Source organism: Ochlerotatus camptorhynchus, unplaced genomic scaffold (genome assembly GCF_037179485.1).
Source record: "Ochlerotatus camptorhynchus isolate MF236.1 unplaced genomic scaffold, CSIRO-AGI_Acam_v1.1 ptg000330l, whole genome shotgun sequence".
In the NCBI taxonomy this organism is placed as follows: Eukaryota; Metazoa; Arthropoda; class Insecta; order Diptera; family Culicidae; genus Ochlerotatus; species Ochlerotatus camptorhynchus.
In genome coordinates, this window is record NW_027040818.1 from 18271100 (window position 1) to 18294811 (window position 23712).

Here is a 23712-nt window from a genome sequence, read left to right on the forward strand (position 1 = left end):
ATCCCGATTCCGAAAATATCCATATTGAAGGGTATTTGGTAGTATTTCCCACATTTTCTTAAATCGGGAGCCACCATCTTTGATTTCAAGATGGCGCTGGAAATCGATTTTCGGTCTCTGGACGTCATCATGATTCCGAAACTATACATATTGAAGGGTATTTGGCAGTATTTCCCACTTTTTTCTGAAATTGGAAGCTGCCATCTTGGATTTAAAGATGGCGCTGGATATCGATTTTTGATCTCTAGTCGTCATAACGATTCCAAAAATATACCTATGAAGGGTATTTGGCAGTATTTCCCACTTTTTCTGAAATTTCAAGCCGCCATCTTGGATTTCAAAAAATATATATTGAAGTGTATTTGGCAGTATTTCCCACTTTTTTTGAAACCGGAAGCCGCCATCTTGGATTTAAAGATGGCGCTGGATAACGATGTTTGGTGTTTAGAGGTCATCCCGATTCCGAAAATAGACATATTGAAGGGTATTTGGCAGTATTTCCCACTTTTTCTAAAACTGGACGCCGCCATCTTGGATTCCAAACATCGATTTTCGGCAGCTTTCAGTTGTGTCCGTTCCAAAAATACCCATCACTGCAAACACGAAGTTCAGCGCCAAGATTCAAGCTACTTCGAGTCAGAGGTGAAATCACGTCAAAACAACACAATTCCAGTTATTTCTATCTTGTTATGTCTCGCATCCAAAGCGACATCCATTTATTAGAAAACGACCAGCGGCAGTTTTGTCGCGACAGAATGGAAGAATGACATGACAGACTTTTTTCGTCAATAACCATGTCGACAGTTTCCGTCAATCTTGTCGTCCGACGTACGTGAAACAACTAAGTCATTCTGGAAAACGTCACGCAACAGATGTTTCGTGACCAAATGAGAGAAAGACAAGAATAGAAAATGTTTCGTCGAGAGACAGCCCAGTAGATCAGTCTTTCAAGCAGAAGTTTGTTGCATCGTGCTTGTCAGATGAGCGTTGAATTTTTGTTGTTGTCGTTGTTACATAGTTTATCGTCATGAGGTTGACAACTCCCAAGCCTGGATTAAACCATAAAATTAAAAAAAAATCTATAAAAAATCTGGAAAATCCGTAGAATTCTATGGTCGGTCCGTAGATCCGTAGTAAATCTAAAAATCCGTCGATCTACGGATGAACACGTGAAACTGACCACACTGGATACATGTAAAATCAGGTCCTTTCAGTTCCCATGGGTTCCCATGATGAATACCGGATTGCCGGTTTGGGTATTTTACAAACAATCGCAACTTGCTCTATAGATATTAGTGACGTTTAACGCTAGCGAGTGCATCACCATGTAAAGATGTTTATTATTTTCCTCTGACTAACCTAAAAAATGTATGACACGCTCTCACATATCGCACCAATACAACCGGACGTGAAAATCTCTATGACCGGCACACCTGCGGCACACTGCCAAAAAAGAAGACCCAAGATTGGTGTGCAGAGTGACCTACCCCTTGGTACAAGCCCATTTCAACACTCCTCATTCCGATTAATTTCGCGGAAATATTACGCAAACCTCTTCTCAACTCATTATTGCAAAGATTTGCTCTGCATTTCAGGCATAACATTTGATAACGGCACAAAAGCATTTGTAAACAAACATTCTAAGGCCCTTTACACGCGAACCAAAGTACGCCCACACAAACCAAAAACATCATCGGATAGGGGCAAAAATCACCTTTCCGAAATTGGTATTGGTTTACGTGGGCGTACTTTGGTTCGCGTGTAAAGGGCCTTAGAATGTTTGTTTATAAATGCTTTTGTGCCGTTATCAAATGTTATGCCTGATTTCATTTTGAACTTTTGCGTACGAAACAAAACTGCACAACGAAGAGCTCAATGATGGCATGAAAATTCTTCACTGATGTCAGTTAGATCATTTATTGTTCATGGTTGCCAAAAAAAAAATGTTCACGATTACTTTTTCAAAGGGACGTATCAGCTTTTGTAAACAATGCATTTGATCGTTGGTTTGGCGTACCTGGTAGCTCACGCACGCATACTAACACCGCTATCAGGTAGGGGAAATTTTCCCCTATCTGATGATAGTCTTAGCATGCGTTGAGCTGCTACCAGTTACGCCAAATTTGTGATCAAATGCATTGTTTACAAAAGCTGATACGTCCCTTCAAAAAAGTAATCGAGATTTTGTGCCTCCGCTTATCTATGGAATCTATAGCATCTATAGTTGCTAATCGATTTTAATGATAATAAACAATCGATGGGCCCCTCAACCAATTTTCAGCTTTGGCCAGGGCTTTGACAGATCAGCCCAACTAACGAAAGCCTTTCATTAAGTATGCTATGGGTTTAGCCCAACGAGCGAAAGTTGAGTGTTCATTCGAAAAAAATGAAATCTGCAGATTCGATGTCGATATATCGATTAGAATCTGCAGATTTCATTTTTTCGAATGTACACAATACACAATACAATGTGTGTATAGACTACAATGTCAGGTTGCTATCCGCTCCCCCTGACCGCAACTCACCTAAAGTTTGTTGACTATCCTTCAGCTTGTGCAGCTTCGCATTGGCCAGGTCAAAGTCGTCCACCTTGTCGCCCATGATGAGCGACTGGAACACCTCGCTGGTTCGGTCGAAGTACTCCGCCACCAGCCGGTAGAACCGCACCGACGTGATCAGCACATTGCGCCGCCGCTCCAACCGTTGCGCGAAGCTCCGGCATACGAAGTCCATCCACTCGCGCTGCGACATCAGATCCTTGAACGGGGCCGAGTCCTTTATCTTTGGAAAGTTGTCGATCTTGTAGATCAGCTCCGCGTAGAAACCGTACGTCTTCCAGCACTGCAGCTCCAGGATTTCGTGCTCCAAGCGGTGCTTATCGGCCGTCGTGACGTCGTAGCCGACTTTGAGCTGCGCGTTGAGCATGGTCTCCGCCGTGGTCAGGATCCAGTTGGTCACGTAGGAGACGCCCTCCTCCAGGGTTGCCAGCTCGCGGAGTTCCTCGACGTTTCGTTCCAGCTCCTGCAGTGCGGCGTTGATCGACGATTGCCTCTTGTCGATGGTGTTGAGCATGTGCTTCACCGATTCGCGACTGTCCAGGAGGTCTTGGGACAGTAAAGTTTTTGTACTTTGTAGGTCACCGATGAGGGAAATCAGTTTATTGCCTGAAATGAAGGGAAGATTCGCATTAGAATTGGAAGCCACACCTGATGCAACTTTCTCTCGGACATGTGTTATTTTATGATTATTGCATTGCAGGGTAATCAGCACCCAGTCTCGATTACCGTTAATTGGTCGACGGTGGCGACGGGATGTGGGAACCTGTTTGCACAAGCTTCTGGACATCCTCTTCATCTCGCTGAGATATACATGCCAGAGCTGTTCCAGGCCAAGTAGCGAAAAAAATCTTTTAACTCGTAGAATTCCATCAAACTTTGCAAAATTGTTCTCTAAGGGCAGTGAATTGGCCATTTTTAGTAACGCATAATTTTTCAAAATGGCGTGGTTGATATTTTTCAATAATTTATAGCACAAAAACGGCTCATCTAATCGAAATGATGTGTGCGACTAAAATGTTGGAAACTGAATTGCTTTTTCAGAAAAAAAAAATAAGCCTTGAAAAAAAGTAAGAGGTTGTATCCAAAACACGACCGTAGATTTGACGTACTCGGTTTCAATATTCGGCGACTGTGTTAGGGAAACTACTTTTTTATCATCACGGAAACGCTTCGTTTTCTGATGGCAAAATTATTCTTGGTGATTCAATAGATAATTGATTGAAGAAATTTCTTGCTATAATTTTCCATTCGCGAGATATTCGTATATTAGGGTCCTGGAGAAAAGCTTACCTTAATTCGAAGTTTTCTGGTTAATTGACAAAGTCATGTGATATTCGGTCATTGTGACTTTGTTGGACTCTGTTTAAGGGTAGTGTTTCGTCCAGGATTTACTCCAAATAGGGCTACTTATACTTGACAATCGGAACGAAAGGGGACCAAGTAAAAGTCCAGATTAACGGCACTCCGAGAGGCAGCGAGCCTACTCGGAGATTTGAATTCAATTGTATTATAATTCGGTCCAATATGAGGACGCAGGACTCCGTTAGATGAACCGTTTACTCCGAACAGTGAACGCTGGGGCTCCAATAAAATACAGCTATCCGACAGAGACGCAGAGGTCTGATAAGACCAAAGTGATCGAACAAGAATGGTGGACATCCGGCAGGGACATTTGATAGTCCGATGGGCAGATACGAGATCTGATCAAGAGATCTGAACTTGCGTTCAATTTGAGTGAACACCCCTGCAGTTCAAAAGAAAGAACTCGAGGAGGCTATACCAGAACTGGGTCGTTTCGCTGTTATTTTGTGTTTTCCGATATCCACTCCCACTCTATCTATGGATGGAGCTGGTTTGGCATTTTTCTACGGGTTTGCTTGCTGATGATGTGTTCATTGATGGTGCCTCCACTGATGAAGAATGCACTTTTCCTGTTGATATGTTTTCTACTGGTGCTGGTGAGAATTTCGTGAATTCGATTTCTCCATATTGCTAATATTCAATTTTTTTTTTAAATTCTACCACCCAGTCGCATGACGCTGTTCGTTTGCTTGTTTCCATTGCAGACATTCTGCATTCATATGCTCCGAACGAGCTTACAGCATCATACTTCATCTCCAACGGGATGGGAGATGACAATTTCAATTAGATAACCCGTTATCGTGCTATGATATTTTTTGACGTAGAACTACGTCTTTGTCGACTATACTGGGGTGCAAATCAAAAAATATGTTTGGTGAAATAGTGTTAGGTTTTGAACGCATGTAGCATTGTCATTTACAGATGAAATTAAAATCCAAATACGCCAATCGATAGGATGTTACATTACGAATCTGCTGCAATAAATATTTTTTCCAATTTTCTGTAATAAAACTTTTGAAAAAAAAAAAAATTCCAAACCCAGGCGGTTACACATCGTTCTGAAAAGATAACAGCGCTGCTGTCTTGCTTCTGCTCATTACCGTTTTGGACGGCGTGGCGTTTGGTACTGCAGGAAGCAGGCGCAAGTCAGCGGTTAAAGGTGGTACACGGCGTGATCGCCTTGACAGCCAGCTATGGGGTGGAAGGAGACTTGGATTCCGTTCAAATAAGGGGCTGTTAATTAACTACGTAGACAGTTTAGAGGGGGGGGGGGTGGTCAGCAATTATCCACTGCGCGTACAAATTAAAAAAATAAATAAATGTATGGACAATTGGCTGCAGGGGGAGGGAAGAGGGGTAAGAATCTCAAAAACATATAAAACGGTGGGAAATCCTGTCAAGGGTGACCATTAGAAAATACTTTTTGTGAAGAATATGTAAAAAAGGAGATAGGGGAAATGACGGCTTCGGCATGACAGACTATTTTCGGCAACACAAATTGAAACACTATTTTCACTGGATTTTCTTACGAAAACACTTCGCTGAATGAATGCAAACAATTCTTTATGCTTTCAGCTTCACTTTGACTATATTTTTACCACTGAGAAAAAGCAATCTAGCAAGGTTTTCTTGAAATGCAACACACGCACTACAAATTGTAGCTGATTTCGAGTTGCCGATAATAGAACAGCAGATTTACATGCAGTTCAAATGGAACGGTTGCCGAAGAAAAACTGGTTGCCGACAATACTCGCTCTCACTAGAGAAGATTGGAGCTTTGTAAAAGCGTTTCAAAACAGTTTTTGACAATTCTTTCGACTGAAATTGTTAGAGCAGCTGGCAGCAAAAGATTGTAAACAAACCAATACTGCATATGTGTGCGTTCCTTAGAGAAAAAGGCTATAGAAAGAAGGTCGCTGCTTAGGTTGCCGAGAATACGTAAATTCCCCTACTTCAAATGTATTTTTTGTGCAAAATATGGAAAGAAGGAGGTTTTTTCATGTCCGTATGTTATATTCATAGAAAAAACACGGCATACATTTAATCGCAGTGCAAAAATGCCATGAATAGGTTCAACCAAAATCCATTATCCTACCATTTAGTGCACATTGATCACAGCAAAATAGCTCAACATTGATCAACCCAAGGTAGTATTGAAGGGGAAATTCTGTCAATTCTTAACTATTGCATTAAATTTACATACATTATCTCATGCGTAAGAACCGTTGTCTGATTATGCTAAATTGTCACTAGACTTGAAAACCGAAATGACCAACTCGCGACAATCGATTTTAATCTCGTTATGTACGGTGCAAGTGTTTTAAAATAAACTAAGTGATTAACGCCATCGTGGGCGAGGAAGATGAGCAACGAGCGTTGGTAAACTGAGGTGAGAAGTCTTCCGCTGTTCTCCACTACTACATCATGTTATTGTCGCTAGACTTGAAAACCGAAATGACCAACTCGCGTCAATCGATTTTACTCTTGTTGTGTACTTTAAAGATAACGTCGCATCTAGTGCGAACTAGAGCGCATCATTTGACGAATACAGCGCACTAGATGCGACGTTATGTTTATACCCTGGACAGACTATGGCTTATATCATGTAGTATAGGCTGTCTTGCAATGAGCACTCATACATCTAGTTTTCACTGGAAATCCTATGTATGAGTCGCATGCTGAATCTTGGAAACCCAGTTGGAGTAGCCTTGAGCCAATTGATGACTGTTGTGGAATCAGTCCAGAAAAACGTGGTGAAGGTGATCTGAAGAGAAGCGGTGATTCGTTGGTACAACTCGGCGGAGAGTAGAGCACCACACAGTTCGAGCCTAGTAGTGCTTTGCTTCTTCAGCGGGGCGATTCTGGACTTGGAAGTCAGAAGAGCAATTTTGATTTGTCCACGGTTGTTGATTGACCTTAAATAGGCGCAGGTGCCGTATCCAATATCGGAAGCATCCGAGAACAGGTGAAGTTGTGTATCGACCGAGTTCGCGAGAAGAACGAAGCGATCTATTCTCAATTCGTTTAGCGAAGGAAGATTGGAGTGATAGTTGATCCATTGTTTTCGTAGACTGGTTGGAAGTTCTCGATCCCATTCCCAAACCGCTCCGTTATCATCCCGGAGAGTCCAGAGTGTTTGCATGAACGCCTTGGCCAATACGACGACTGGACCGACAAGTCCCAACAGATCGAAGAGCTGGGCTATGTAGGACAGCGTTAGACGTTTCGTGAGTACGGCGTTTGGTGGTAGAAGTAGATCGATTTTGTACTTGAGACGATCGGATGCTGGTTCCCAGTGCAAACCGAGCGTTTTGATCGTTTGATCACGATCGAGATCAATGGAATGCTGAAGAGCACGGTTTTCATGCGGGATGCCCTCTAAATAGAACGGTCTCACAGTTTGATGCCCATTTTCTTAGCTGGAAGCCTCCCCGGGAAAGCATGGCGTCGAGTTACTCCCGAAGCTTGATTGCCTTTGCTACGGTTGCTGCTCCAGAAATCAAGTCATCGACATAAAAATCCTTCTCGACGACCTTTGCTGCTATTGGGAAATTATCGGCCTCGTCACTAGCTAGCTGCTTTAGGACACGTGTCGCCAAATAAGGAGCCGATGCAGTCCCATACGTGACGGTCTTGAGAACGAAAGTTTGTAGTGGTTGGTCCGGAGATGATCGCCAGAAGATGCAAAGGTATGCATAGTCGTCGATGAAGAGTAATACTAGGCGATACATTTTTTCGGCGTCTGCAATAAGGATGACTTCGTGGGTTCGAGAACCCATGACAACCGATCGCAAATCGTCCTGTACGACCGGACCGACAAGAAGAGCGTCGTTGAGTGAAATTCCCGAGCTCGTCTTGCTAGACGCATCGAAAACGACGCGTATACGGGAAAAAAGAGTTCCCATAGGTAGGAACCACAGCCGTGAACCAGAGTTCACGGTGTATATTTGAGAAAATTTTGTTCTGGATAGTTGGCCGTTTCTTTTAGTTCACGGTCCGTTCCCGTTTTCGGGAACGGATTTTTTTCCAAGTAGCTTCGTGGTCGTGCTGCTCTCTTTAATCACTGGATGATGTGGTAAATAGTACTTCGGATGGAGCTCTTCTCCGAAGTCACTGAGTGGTGCCATGTGGCCAAGTTGCGCATACTCAGCCATGAAATCCCGATACTGCTGAGCGATCGAAGCATTACGAGACAGCCGATTCTCCAAAAAGCGAAAACGATGCAGAGCCGATTTCTTGCTGTCACCCAACCGCTGAGTTACATTTTCCTTGAAAGGGAGTCTCACCATGTATCAACCCGACGAATCACGTGCAACAGTACGCTGAAAGAACTCTTCGCAGGCAGTTTCGTTCGGGGAGTAATTCGTAGCAGATGGGTCTTCCTCAATTTTCCAGAACTTCTCCATGTCGTTGTGTAGTTCGGCTATCGTTGCAACATTGCAGCGAACTGACGTTTCTACACGGAAACAAATCCGATTCCATTTTCATGAATAAGAAATCATGAAATGGAAAAACTTGCCATCCCATGAAATCATAACAATGATTCATGATTTCGTCATGGAAATTCATGATTTCATAATGCAGTGGAATCAAGGCCGCTACAAGCGTTACACGTACTTGGCAAACCGTGTTCATAAACCGCACTACATAGGTATCTCTTATACGCCTTTTGTCTTTCTTCTTATACATGTACTGATAGTCTAGTGGTCAAAGACTGGGTTTTATAATCTCAAGGTTCTTGGTTCGAATCCAGTCTGATGCTTTATTCTATTCTTTTTACATTTTTTTTTGGTAAAAGTTAAACCCATGAATTTTAGATCATGATTTCAAATCGGATGATTCATGATTTTGGGTATGTTTGCTGCGTTACGCAAAAGTTGCTCATGGTATCATGAATATTATTCATGGTGTATTTTCATAACATGAAAATACGCTTTGTTCATGAAATCATGAGTCATTTTCCTCATTTCGGAGATCGGATTTTTTCCCGTGTAGATAGCCCTGAGAAGTTTTTCCTGATACCACTCACCCAAATACCGAATTGGTGAGCGACGGAAGAGAATCTCCAAGCGAAATACGTCCTGGAACGGAGAGTAGTTCGAAGAATATTTCTGCCCCCAACACGATATCGATAGTGCTCGTTTTGAAAAAGCCAGGATCGGCAAGATCAATATTGGCAGGAATGCTCCAATGATCGATGTCCAAGTTGACCGATGGCAGATCAATAGTGACCTTGGGCAGAATAAGCAAATCGACGCAGGTAACGTAATTCGAATTTCGGGATTTGATGATGGCTCGAAATTGGTGCTTCACATTAGCAGAGGACTTTCCGATTCCAGCTATCGGCACATCGACTCTCCTTAGTGTAACAGTCATCGCCTGAGATGTGGAGAAGCAACATTCGCTCCCAGAATCCAGTAGAGCTCGTGCGAAATGTTCCTTCCCTGCATCGTCAACGACAATCACCACGGCAGTGGCTAGAAGAACCTTAGATCTCGAAGACAATTGTGAGTTACAGCTCTTCACTCTCAAATGTGCAGCATTGATAGTACCTGCCGGAGCTTGCGAAGACGAGGTTGACGCTTGCGGATCTTGAGGAGCAGTAGCGGCGTGTTCGAATTTCGATTATTGTTCGTTGTTGCTGCTGCAGCGTGTGATGACCTTCCAGCGTTCGATGTGTTGGTGCACAATTGAGTGTGATGACGGGATCTGCACTTTCTGCAACAATTCTTCGACGGACAGTCACGTGCCATGTGACCTTTTCGAAAACAGCTGCGACACAGCTGATGTCGCATGATAAGTTTCTCCTTCTCCTCAACCGGCATGCGACTAAAGATGTTGCACTGGTAGATTGGATGTTCTTCCGGGCAGAAGAAGCACTTTCGTCGATTCTCCTGGAAGGCTCCATGACTACCAACACGAGGGTTCGGTGGTTTTCGAAGTGGCTGAGATAGTTGAGGATCAGTTTGCTTGGAAGACACTTGCAGCAGAACGTTCACTCTTCGTTGGATGGAGTCGGTGAGATCCTTGAAGGCAACGTCGTCACGAGTAGCAGAAAATTCTTCCCAATCACGTCAAGTCACAGGATCGATCTCTCCAAGCTGCTTCAGCACTCTAACGTTCGCTTCAAACTTCTCGACCAATGAATGCAGCTCAGCAGAGGACTCTCGACGCATGACCGGAAAATCGAACAATGCCTGAACATAATTGCGCTTTAGAACCTTCGGGTTTTGAAAATGCTCGATCAGTAAATTCCATGCAACGGGATAATTAATGCCACTAATCGGTATAGTTTGGATCAACTTAAGTGCCTCGGCAGCTAGTGACGACCGAAGGTAATAAAATTATTGAATGCTGGAAAGTTCCGACGAAGAGTGGACAAGCGATGCGAACAAGTCATGAAAGTTAAGCCAGCTCTCATAGTTGCCAGTAAACACCGGTAGCTTAACGTCGGGCAGCTTTACATGATTCGAACTATAGCTCTGAGTGTGGGGGGCGGAAGTGGGCGTATTCACAGCAGGGATATGGCAGTGTTGCAGAAGAAAACCCTTAACTTTGTAGAAGTGTGTTTCAAATTCGGCTCTTTCTTTGAGGTATTGTTCTACAGCATCAGAGGACTCGTCACAAGTCTCTAAATCTTATTGTACCTTATTAAACTCCGTCCACATAGACACGACCGCTTCCAAGCGTACGTGTACCTCGGCTCTGTCTCTCTCCTCCTGGTAAGATCCGACGAAATTCTTGATGAGTGAGAAAGATGTCAGGATGCTGCGACGTCTCGTCTTCAGGAGTCGTAGTTTCCTTTCAGCAGCGGACATGTTGGTTGGGTGACGAATCCAAATCTTCTAGAAGGTAATTATTTGCCTTGTATTTATTGAAAAGCTCCTTCTCTCGAACTACTCTGCGTCGTTGAATGAAGCCAGGACCATCAAGGATGGTGACGTCACAGGGTTAGAACTTCCTCGAATCGTCCACGTGTCTGTGTCCGCGTAATTCAATAGAGCAGGAAAATACAGAAATAGCTGCTAAAATCTCACCAAAATGGTAGCGTGAAGTATGGCTTCTCGATGCCAATGGTGCTAGTGTTCCAAAGGGCAATGGCTACTTGCTTGCACAACAATAGGTCACTGCGTTCCATGAAGGACTTCAATCTCGACGAATCACTCCGAGGATGCCGGCCGGAGGTTCACACAGCCGTAGTTGTGGATCAGAGGAAGATCTCGTTGACGATATGAACATGCAAGCAACGGAAAGACCCGGTAGACATGCGATGAGAACGTAAAGTAATTGGAATACCACTCACCTATTCAATCAAATTTCAATGCCTTGTATTGAATTTGATCAGCAGCTCCCTCCACAATGGGACGTCGGATGATGGCGAATGGGTGGTAAGTATGATGGCGATATCCTCTATTCAGATGTACATGCAGGAATGGCGATGGTGCCATTTGCCGTAGTTTCTCCGGGTGGTCGGAATCGGGTCGACGACCATCCGGCTCGAAGGACCAGATGTAGTAGTGGAGAACAGCGGAAGACTTCTCACCTCAATTTACCAACGCTCGTTGCTCATCTTCCTCGCCCACGATGGCGTTAATCACTTAGTTTATTTTAAAACACTTGCACCGAACATTTATTCACACGACATTAACATTAAAAGTAACTTTTTATTCTAAAAACACTACATTGAACTTAATAAACTAGTTACAAAACAAGCAATATATTGTACCGGGTTAGTGACCGGTCTCGACGAGATGGTGAAGCAACACTGGTCGGTCAATCTCCCTCGTTGTAGATCGTCGCCTCATCTAGTAGGTAGCCATCGATCGGTGCTCATATCTCCCGCTCTCATGCAAATGCCCCTAGGAATGAGTTTCTCGAGAGTATCCCCACGCGAATGTATTGCGATCAACGGCTAAGCTGTGGTTGAATCTCCCACTTGGTAGTAGGAATGTGTGTAGTCGGTACAATCAAACTGATAACGAACTGAACCAAGTGTTGCGTCGATCATGCAGTGGTATTCTGAAGCAATTTGCATCTCGCATGCAAACACATGAATTGTCGCGAGTTTTGAACAATAACCGAAACATTGAAATACTTGAAAAATTTAAGACAAAGTATAATAATCAAAAATGCAGGACATACATCAATTTTGCGTAACTCTACGTCATACTGCGGTCATGTCTAGGACACAACACTTTAATAATTTAAATATCGAATCCGCCATTTTGAAAAATTAGGCATGAGTCAAAATGGCCGATTTCCATCACAAACATGGTTCGTTGCCCCTAGTGAACAATTATGCAAAATTTAATGGAATTCGAAGAGGGAAAATTATAATCGATTCATCAGTTGGCGTGGAACTACTGCTCCCCATAAGTAGCTTGTTGATCAAGTTTGTTTTTTTTTTCGATTTTCTATATTTTTTCTACGGTAGCTGACCGCCGCACACAAACCGCAGCGAAATGGGCGGTTCGCGTTTTTTTTTTGCATTCAGAAGGAAACGATCAATCGCCATCGATATTGATGTCACACTTCGGCAAGCCGGTTCTCCCAGCATCGTGTGCCACATAAAATTAGCAAATGAAAATCTACCGTTAATCGGATTTTGATGGGAACCTCCGGGGCTTTTTTTAAATATCAGGGGTGTTACCAAGAATTAGCAATCCAACCAACAGGTGTGGCCGGTTCGCTCCGCGTTAGTGCAAAGACCTGTTGACATGTGATAGGCGCATTTGACGTTTTCGCCAGCACCGTCACCTGTCAAAAGTCATGTGACAGATGCAGTGAGCGGCGGATGTTACATCAACCAAGCTCGCTAATCATGGGTTTGTTGGCTTGAAACATTCCTTGACGTGCTACAACAACTGAATCGTGCCTGAAGAGAGGATAATTTGTGGCCAACGAGCTACTGGTGCAGCTGGGAATGTGACTGTAGAGTCCGTAGAAAGCCTTCGAATGCGCCAGGGGTGGATTCAAATTAAAATGATTAATTAACATTCAAAATAAATGAAGAAAATCATCAAGGATGCCCAATTTCACAGAGTGCATTGTACATTGAGATATTTAGGAGCCGGAAAAAAAGTGATGCGGACAAAGTCTCAAATTGAACCCTGAGCAAAAAAAAAGTAACCGTGGTGACCGGTTCCGATAGGCGAACCTTACTGTCACACTACCGAGGCAATGCCGGCCGTCGTGTGCTGCCGAATCATGCATACAGATCTTTCATCTTTTGCCTTCCCTCTCATAAACGTGTTGTAGGGTTGAGTGATTGAATGGTGAAATCTCGTTGGTTGGTATTCTGAGTGGTTTTTCATCTTTCTTTCTCTCTCTTTCCGCTTAAGTTCAGCGATCATAACTGATTTGTTTCGGCGGCTAAACATAAGAGACGTAAATTAATAGAAAAAGGTGGAAGAGGAACAAAGTCTCAGCAGGTCTTCTTAGATGTGGCATTGGACATCGAAACGGCAAATGTGTTTGATTTGTTTATGACTTTCGCACTGTCAGTATGTGGGTCAGACGCTGGGGCTTGACATAAGGTAGCAGTGAATGCAACCCTGATAACGGGGCTAGCATTAGGTGAGATGAATGGGCCCTTTTATTTGTATGTTTTGTTAAGCGCTTTAAAGTCATTCCTCTTACTATGTCGTCGTCTTTATCGCCTATATCGAGAATCCTTTCCTATTCTATTTTATTTCATTTTGAGTACTTCACCAGATTACATTGTTTTAATGAAATATGAAAAGTCACAGTACTGAATCGTATGTAATCCATTGATGCCAAATTTCATCGAAATCAGTTCCGTAGATTATTTTCATGGACTTTCTCTTTGGTTTACCTCGAAAAAATATCGAAAATTTGGCAGCTTGGCTCAACAGAATATGTTTTCAGCTTGTATCGGAATCAGAAACCAAGATGGGAAATATGTTTGCAGCTGTGTTCTGGGGTCCTTTTGAATATGTCCTACGTCCATTTGTAGATAAAAAAACGATTCTCGTGCGTTTTTTCTAGGTATTGATTTAAAATACAGTAGAAGTAACCTATGATTTCGGTCCTATGTACATATTTTGGATTTCCTACTTAGTAAAACTTGGTTAAATTCAGGACCTCATAAAAATGCGAACACTTATTCTATTACATTTGGTTCCTAAATTACAATCAGATATGAGTAAGGCTTTCTTCAGGTGATTCATTGAAGCGTCCAACAATGACCGTCATGATGGCTGATATTCCCTATCACTTCAAGATTTCTAGGATACAAATCTTGGACGGTTGTGACATCACTCATGAAATTGAAACTCCTTGTGTACTGGACTGCAACGAACGTGAAGTTCCAGTTTCTTTGTTATAAGTTTTGTGAGAGCTGATATATGTACTCTTGAAATTTTTATGTGGTAATGAGATTGATCAGAAATAAGGTTTCCTCAGCGATTCAACTTCAAAACGCAAAAAATAAATGCACAAAATGTGCAACATTTCATAATTGATCGAAATGATATCGATTAGCCATGAATCCCTCCAATAAGTTCCCGGTACATCTTTTATGTACCGATTGAACAAATAAAAAATACTAAGGCTGTGTTCCATTTGGACAATTTTCACTTCGATTTGACACTTCGAAAATAAATTAAGGTGTTCGAAAATCCCTCTGTTGTAGATCAACCGATTTTTGAGAAAGCTTCTGTCAAATTGATTCCTTGTCTGTCAGAAATAAGTCTGCTGGAATAGCAGGCTTATTTGAAAATCTTCCATCTGTCAAATTTAAGTAAAAATTCACCAAATGGAACACAGCCTTAATAACTTGAGCACAGAATCGTTTCTTGTTGTGTTTGCCGTATTAAATGCTAGATAAAAACTTCTTTTATCGATATGTGTGCTGAAAATACCTGGGTCGAGTGGATTCAAGGAGAAAGTCGACGAAGAGAATCTTGTCAGTGTAACCTAGGACCTAATGCAATGTTCAGCTTGAATTGTTTCGCTTAGTTGTAGCAATGTAAACAGAAAATCGATGAAGAGAATCGAACATAACAAGTATGCCCTTTTGAACGCTCACTGTCGAATTTCAGAACTTAGCACTGAAAAAAACTCGACGGTACCTCTATTTACGCTAAGAGATAAGCATTGCAAGTCCCTCCTACTTGAAAAATTATGCAATCGAACGGCTTGCTATGCCTCGCCCCCATGAGCAAAAAAACTGGGGTTGTATAAACCGTTCTATAGCATAATTTTCCAAGTAGGAGGGACATTCATAGCTAATCTAAAAGCATAAATTGAGGTACCGTCTGATAATTTCAGCGCTTAGTACAGAAAACTGTAATCTGTGTAGGAAAATCCTTTTTATCACCACAGAAACACCCCGTTCCCGTTTTCTTATGCAAAATAACAACGAATTCTAAAAAAACCATATTAAGATTTTTTTTTTAATTCAATCAATAGATTAAAGATGTACCGAGAATTAAATGGAGGGCTGTCAAGCTAAAATGTTCTGATCGCGAAATATTGACGATCAATATCGAAATTTCGCATAAATGTCCAACCCGTTTTGTGTGGTGTGTGCTGATGATTTTCAGTGTTGCCCAATGGTTAGGGAACTTTCAAAAATAACGTAGTAGTTGAGGGAGGAGAGGGATTACAGAAGTTAGGACCGGCCATGTATCAGGTGTATTGCAAAACACACTCCGAGGGGGAAGGGGGGTTGATTGGTCAAAAAAAAATTACGTAATTTATGGATGACCCTAATTTTACTTCCAAGGCTGTGTCGCAATGGGCGAGTTAAATTTAACTCGTGGTTAAAAGTGACAGATGAGTTATCGGAAAACCCTGCTATACGAGCGTGGTTATTTCGGACCGCCTAGAAGTTAAATTTTGGTAACCGTGGCTAAGTTTTCGAACATTGAAAACAACTTTCGAAATGTCACGTTTAACCACGAGTTAAATTTAACTTGGCAATTGGTACACAGCCCAAGAAGTATTTCTCGATTACTTTTTCGAAAGGACATATCAGCTTTTGTAAACAACGCATTTGATCGTCGATTTGGCGTAACTGGTAGCTCACGCACGCATGCTAACACTACCATCAGATAGAGGAAATTTTCCCCTACCTGATATAGTGGTGGTGGTATGTGGGGCGAGCTATCAGTTATGCCGAACCGACGATAAAATGCCTTGTTTACAAAAGCTGATATGTCCTTTCGAAAAAGTAATCGAGATTTGAAGTTATCATTCAGGCAAGGAGCGCTTGCGCCATCGAGAAGACGCCGCTACCCGCAGACAGTTGTTCTCGATGGGAACGACGCGCAAAGTTTGAGGTGCAAAACTCGAACTCTGCGCGCTTGACAGGAACCGCCTTCCTACTGTTGCTACCTGCTTACCCGCCGTCCGAAGCGAAAATGTGTTGAGGCACATTATCAGCGCCGTTTTATAACTTTTCAGATTCAAGCAGCACGATGTGCAACCAAATGGTACTCGATTATCACGACTGGGTTTGGGGAGAACGTTTATTTCATGAAAACAGTGATAAAATTATCATTTTTATTTGTACATTTTTAAAACGGTTTTTTAATGAAAAATTGAAAAACTGTTTATTGTAACAGCTTACGAGAGTTAATTCCTATCGATTGGTGTATTTGGATTTTAATTTCATCTATAAATGACAAAGTTATAAGCGTTCAAAATCTTACACCTTTTCGTGATGGTCGCAATTTTAGATTTTCGATTTACCCCCAGTACCTTCCCGTAAGACGTAGCCTACGTCAAAAATAATTGTACGTATCATTATTGCGAAAATACCGCACCGCCCAAGTAACATTGCAGGTTTTATCGAGGTTTTAAAGCATGCTACAAGTCTAAATCATGGTCTTTAGAGCCCTTATAAAACCGAAATTGTTACTTGGGCGGTCGATCCTATAAGTTGATTTTATTTTTGAGGCAGGAATATTTTTGGAAATGGGTGGGCCACAAACAGTTTTGAAATTTCAATTAATGTCTTAATGATATGGTCTAAGAATATAAGTCCATCCCAATGACCAACCCTTCGGTAACTTGTCTGGGGACTTTGATGTGGTGTATCGGGAGATAATTTGCAGGACAACGTAAAACACAAGCAATATCCAGGAATCCAGAAGACCTCGCCTAAATGTGCCGTTCTATATTCATCTGTTCATCTCGATCCACCTCATCGCCTGAAACCATCTGTCCAACTGAGAATGTTCTTCCGTCTGTCAGTCAAAGTGGATATTGTAGGGTTTTAGCATACGATTTCTTCCTTCAATTCTCACTCGTCTTCCCAGCACGCACTCACGTACCGTGTTCTTCAATGGTCGCACTACTTCTCCCTCCCGTATCTCACTCAGCCGAACATTCAGCTCAGTTCGTTAAACGCTCGTGCCGTTAATCAAGATAAATACATAATCAAGGTTTATACACTTCGTCTCAAATCCTACATTCCTCCCCTTCTTTATTTAATCAACTGATTCTTCGACATCAATATGTTACATAGTCTTTAAGCAACTTTGATTCTGCCCTAATCCTTTTCGACGCTCTAACTACCTTTTCTGTCATACCACTCTCCATCGGAAGTGATGCTGTCGATTCTTCCATAGTTTCTACAGCCTGTTGATTTGAATGAACTGGTGGGTTAAAACCCTGATCTGCACTATCGATCTTTGCAGGTATGACTTTCAAATGGGCTGCACTTCTTCTGTATTGTTTACCAGATTCAGTCGAGCGAATAACTACTTCAGTACCCCTCTTCTGGACTACAGTAATTTCTTCCGGGGCAAATTGTGAGCTCAATTTTTTGTCCTTCTTCATTCGTTTTGCAAGCACGTAATCACCCACCTCAATAGAACTAGGCTTTGCTCTTCGTCGAATATCCGCATACTCTTTCCCCTTTTCTTTTTCTAATCTGTCACGATCCCTTACATATTCCGAATCCATTGTTTTCACTGGAACATAGGGTAGCTTTGTTCGCATTTTACGGCCAAACATCAATTCCGCTGGTGCCTTTCCAGTTGTTGTGTGACTTGATGAGTGGTACATCATCAGATATTTGCGTAATTCCTGTCTCCAATCCTGACCAAGCTCTTGAGCTATGCGCAAGCGCTTTAAAATGGATCGGTTTTGTCGTTCCACCTCTCCATTCATCTGTGGCCAGTAAGGAATAGTGCTCTCTAGGTGAATACCATACTCATCACAAAAATTTCGAAACTCTTCCGATGAAAACTGCGGTCCGTTGTCAGCTCGAAGGATTTCAGGTATCCCATAGCGGGAAAAGATAGTCAAAAGCTCACAAATTGTAGCTGATGCAGGAATTTCCTGCATCTCTACTACCTCAAGATATCTGCTATAGTAATCCACACAAACCAGTAAATTCTCTCCATTTGGCAGTGGAACAAGAAAATCCACAGCAATTTGTTCCCAAACTCGACTCGGGAGCTCTTTCCGCATCATTGGTTCCGGTGCGCTAGGTGATGATACCAAGGAACATCCTTGACAAGCCTTGACAAATCTCTCTACATTCAAGTCCATTTTAGGCCACCAAACGTTCCCCCGAAGATGAGTTTTCATAATCCTTATACCCGGGTGACCTTCATGGGCCAGCTCTAGAATTCGTTGGCGTAGCTTGTTGGGCACCACAATCTTATCACCCCGCAGCAGAACATCGTTGACCATACACAACTCTGATGAAATTATTTTGTATGCCAGTGGTAAGTTATCAATCCTACCTAACCTCAATGCTTCGCCTATCTCCGTGATCTCTGGGTCTTCTTGACTCATCTTCTCTATCTCCTCCCATTTTAGAGCCATCGTCTTCGCAGCAGCGGTTACTATTTCGTTTACTACTAATTCCTCCGTCTCATCAAAAGGAATTGGATGGAAAGTCGATAGGCGAGATAACACATCGGCAATATTAGTATGTCCTGAAATATGTACGACTTTGTATTGGAAACTCTGGAGGCGCAATACCCATCGCTCGATGCGTGCACATGGACGTGACACGGGAGTGAACAGGAAAGTTAAAGCTTTGCAGTCTGTTAATAATTCGAACTCTTTACCGATCAAATAGACCTGGAATCTTTCTACGCTCCAAACTAACGCCAATGCCTCCTTTTCCGTCTGACAGTACCTTCTCTCAGTATCTGTTAGTGACTTAGAAGCATAGGAGATGACGCGTGAATTTCCACTTCTATCTGTTTGAATAAGTACACCACCAAGAGCATGTGGACTTGCGTCGGCAATGACAGCAGTTCTATCTTCTAACTTATAGAACCCTAACCTTTGAGAGCCTGCTAATCTTTGTTTTATGGCACGAAACGCTGATTCCTCTTTTTCACCCCAGTGAATTTTCACACCTTTATGAGTTAGTTTTCTGAGAGGTTCATCCATGGCCGCCAAGTTTGGTATAAATTTTCCCATGTAATTGGCGAGCCCTAGGAAACTTCTGACTTCACTTTCATTGTATGGTTGACGGAATGACAAAATAGCATCACGTTTCTGAAGGCATGAGTCCTTGTGGGTTGATATGGTATCCAAGAAACTCAAAATCCGTTACCCGTATCTTGCACTTCTCCCAGTTGAGAATAACACCTTTTTCCTTAAATCTTTCAAGAACCTTTTTGAGTCTCAAATCATGTTCTTCAACAGAGCTTCCCTCTACACCGACGTCGTCCAAGTACCAATATGTACCCTCGCAATCGGCCAGAATCTCGTCCATCTTTCGATGAAATGTTTCTGGAGCCGAAACAAGGCCAAATGGTAGCCGTTTGAATCGGTACAGTCCGCGGTGTGTGATGAATGTTACAATGTCCCTAGATCCTTCTTCTAACTCCAAAAGAAAAAACGCATCCTTAACGTCAAGGATGCTTCAAACCTTTCCTTTCCCAATTTTAGCCAGAACCTCATCAATAACAGGCATTGGATGCCTTTCACGAATAACGACTTGGTTTACTCTGCGCAAATCAACACACAGTCGAATACTACCATTCGCCTTACTGGCAACCACCAACGGCGATACCCAAGTTGCTGGACCTTCCTTTGTTTCAATTATATCTCTACGAAGCAGTTCATCTAGCTTTTGGTTAACAGCCTCCTCCAGGGGCATTGGGATTCGTCGTAACGGCTGGAACACCGGAGTTATAGTTGGGTCCATCAAAATACTTATCTTTGTATCAGATATCTTGGAGAACGGAGAATCATTGTTCTTGCCATCCAGAACTCGGTTAATCTCCAAACCAATCTTCAGGATTCCCAGTTGTTTCAAAGTCGTGTCGCCCAGCAAATTCCGCTGTCCATTTTCAACCACAAGGAACTCTGCTTCTATGGAACGCTTTCCGATCTGGATTTCTGCTTGAAAAGTTCCCAAAATAGTGAGTGGCTGACTCGATGCGTACGCTTTCAGGGTCTTACTGCTTCCGCGTTTGCATTTAGATACAACAACCCGTTGCGTCTTAAGTTTCTCCCAGGTTTCTGATGTGAGTATGTTAACATCTGATCCTGAATCAATGAACACCTCTATCAAAGATGAATACTAAGATGAAACTGTCGGAAGAAAAACTTTCTATTTTTGTGTCTTCTTTCACGGTCCCTTTCATCCAATGAGAACCCCCCGTATTCAAGGTAATTTTGTGGTTTTGCTGCCCCCTCGGAAAAGATGAAATTTTGCGCTCATTTTTATCAAAACAATCACACCAAAATCAGAGATGTCCCATTTTTTAATTACTCGATTAACAACTAATCGATTATTTTTTGCTCGTTGTGCTGACATTTTTCCACGAATGAGAGTGCAGCACATGTTTGAAACGATCGGTGATGATCCTGTGGAGATGTTAATGCTTATATCGGCATGATCTAACCGATTATAAATAGTTTACTTTTCGGATCGTTAATCGATTAAACGATTATTCGAATGAAAATTGGACATTACTAGATGAATGTGAAACGTCATTTCAAATATAAGGCCGTTCATAAATAATGATACAATTTGAAAGGGACCGGGGCTAATCACAAATTACGTCTCCATGGTAACTGAAATAAACACGAGTGTTCACCGGTTGCCTCTATCTTCACTCCTCCAACAGTACAGTCAAATACATTAATATCGCTTCCGGTGTGAAAAGTATAGTAGACTTTCTTTTCAGCTGCTGTGCGGAGGGGCGCCAACTGCGGTGCTGGTCGCGAGGTTTCCTGAACATCATCCTGTATCTCTTCAACTATCTGCACTTTCCTTGGAGCCGAAAAACGTGTTTCTGAGGGACGTTTACGACAGACGTTTTCAAAATGCCCGAGCTTCTTGCACCGTCGACAGTTCTGATCTTTTGCAGGACACAGAGGTGACTTGGACATGTGACCCTGACGACCGCAAGCAAAACAAATCCTCATATCTTTGTTCAAAGCAGATGCAGCTATCGGAAACCGGCTCATGATTCGGTCCTCCTACGCTCCTTTCTTGACTTTAACACCTTTTGTACCTTGCATACTTCACTGAATTCAGATCCGACACTATTTTTCTTGATTCTGAGCTCTTGCTCCTGACTCCGAACACTCTCAAGCGACTCACCAAGTACCTCGATATCGTACAACGACTGATCCTTCTCAAGAATCCTACGCCGAAGTTCTTGAGAGTTGCAGCCTTCAACAATGACGTCGATCATCATGATTTCTTCCATAGTACTGCTCACCTCTCGTGAGTACTTTTCCAGACCACAGTCCTTTAATTGTTGGCGTAAGCGGAGAATATAATGCGAAAAACGTTCGTTAGGGCCCTGTTTCATACTGCGCAGTCTGTGTCGTTCGAGAACATCCTGTTTACGCGGTTTAAAATACGCTTCTAAGCGATCTACAGCAAAGTCATACCAACGCTTCTCCAACATTACCAGAGGAAAATCATTCGTACCTTCAAGAGTATTAAAAACTTTCTGCAGCTGTGGCCCACCCAGGTGCAGCATCTTAGAACGCATCATTTTTTGGTCGGACACTTGCGCCGACTCAAAATAATACTCCAACGAACTTTTCCACTCTTGCCACTCTTTAGCAAGCTTTTCACCCTCAATTTGTTCACACCTGAACATCGGGATCGGTCGGCTTTCTTCCATCTAAAATAAATAAATAGAGAAAACACGGGATCCACGTTATCGTTGAAAAACTCAGCTTTACAACTTAAATTGCAAAGATTCTCAAGCTTTCAAGTGCTTTGTCTCTAGTAACGTTACTAGCATCAACAAAAAAAAAAATACACAGCACATAGGGTAGAGAACTACTTCGGCCTAATCGCCCATTTTGGGCCTATCGAGCAGAAAACTTCTAATAAATCCATGATTTCAGAGTTAACAAGTCAATTATGCGTTTGGTACGATACTTTAGTTGATAAGCTACCGAACGAAGTCAATGAGAACGCGTGATATGAAGGTGTGTGCCCATTATTTACAAAAACAAAAGAAGCGCTCCGACCGAATCAATTTTTATCTTCATCCGATAGGCCGAAGTGAATCCATTGGCGTTTCAATGCGTTAGGCCGAGTTTAGAATTCATAGGCCGAGTTTGGCGTCAAGAAGCAGTTTTAGACTTTTGACAATATCTCAACGATTGGTTTCTCTTTATCAAATCTTACGGTACATATGGAAAGGTAAATAAATTTGGAAGCCATCAGTAATAATCATATTCCGTTTGGTGCTAAATTGCGCTAGATTAAGAAAGACTAAGTGCGGGTTGTGCTTAATAGGCCGGAAATGGGGTAGTTAACCCTACAATATGTTGGCTTTTCCTCTATGGCAACCATCTCTAACTGTGCACCTTACCGTTTAACTTCTCTAGGCCTCTTGGCACTAGCAATTTCTACCGGGTGCCCTACCACGGTTCTCTTCTTCAAATCTCCTGGCACAAGCAACCCAAACCGGGGCCCCTACCTCGGTTCTCTTTTTCAGGCTCCCTTACACTAACAATTCCAACCGGGCACCCTACCACGGCTCTTGTCTCTAAACCTCCTGGCTCAAGCAACTCCAACCGGGCACAATACCACGGTTCTTTCCTCTAGGTCCCCTGGCACTAGCGATTTCAACCGGGCACCCTACCACGGTTCTCTTCTTTAACAACCACCCTACTGCTTTCTCTCTGAGATGATCACGTTGGTCATGACGAGAGGAGCAACACAATAGTTGGGTAAAGAAGAACTGCATTATAACACACCATCGACTGGAAATGCTCTCGCAACGTAGGGCTTTAGGTAGTGATGAAAACGTCGCTAGAACTATTCCACAGCCGCAGTCAGTTTATGAGCAACAAGAGGGACGCACATTTTTGCCTGTGGACTTGGAGACATACTTCAAGTCCCCGCGTACATCGTACGGGCTAGGCAAAAATGTGCGTCTATCTTGAAAACTGTCGCTTTAATGGCCCTTCGCACATTTTCAACTTCTATTCAATTTTCATACTGCCGTACTCTAACGGAACTATCCACCTACCCTCTTCTAAAGCTCATTCTCTAGCTAATAAATCATCACACTAAAGCTTCATGTTAGCATTTCCAACCAACTCTGTATTTAGATGGATAGATGGATTTTCATGGACAGACTGATTCATAAGACGACAAGGTGAACTCACAGGCAGACAAATATACCAACAAATGGATAAGCAGACTCAAACAGCTGGACAGATGGCCTCTAACTAAGACTCAAACTCAAATGGACAGATGACCTCAGCTGGCAGACCCACGAATCCAAACACATAAAGCAACCAACAATAAAGACCAAACGCTTGCTACTACTAACATGACTGTAACCGATCTCTATTTCTTGAATTT

At 42.5% G+C, this 23712-nt stretch overlaps 1 protein-coding gene across 1 annotated transcript in view; it reads right to left on the minus strand.

Annotated features, from left to right (window-relative positions):
• The window catches only part of LOC135708352 (SEC14 domain and spectrin repeat-containing protein 1-B), a 96302-nt gene that overhangs the window by 30334 nt on the left and 42256 nt on the right, over positions 1 to 23712 (minus strand). Inside the window, exon 5 of the mRNA XM_065230408.1 lies at positions 2526 to 3164. Within this exon, the coding sequence (XP_065086480.1) occupies positions 2526 to 3164 (639 nt within the window). The remainder of the gene's footprint in view (positions 1 to 2525; positions 3165 to 23712) is intronic.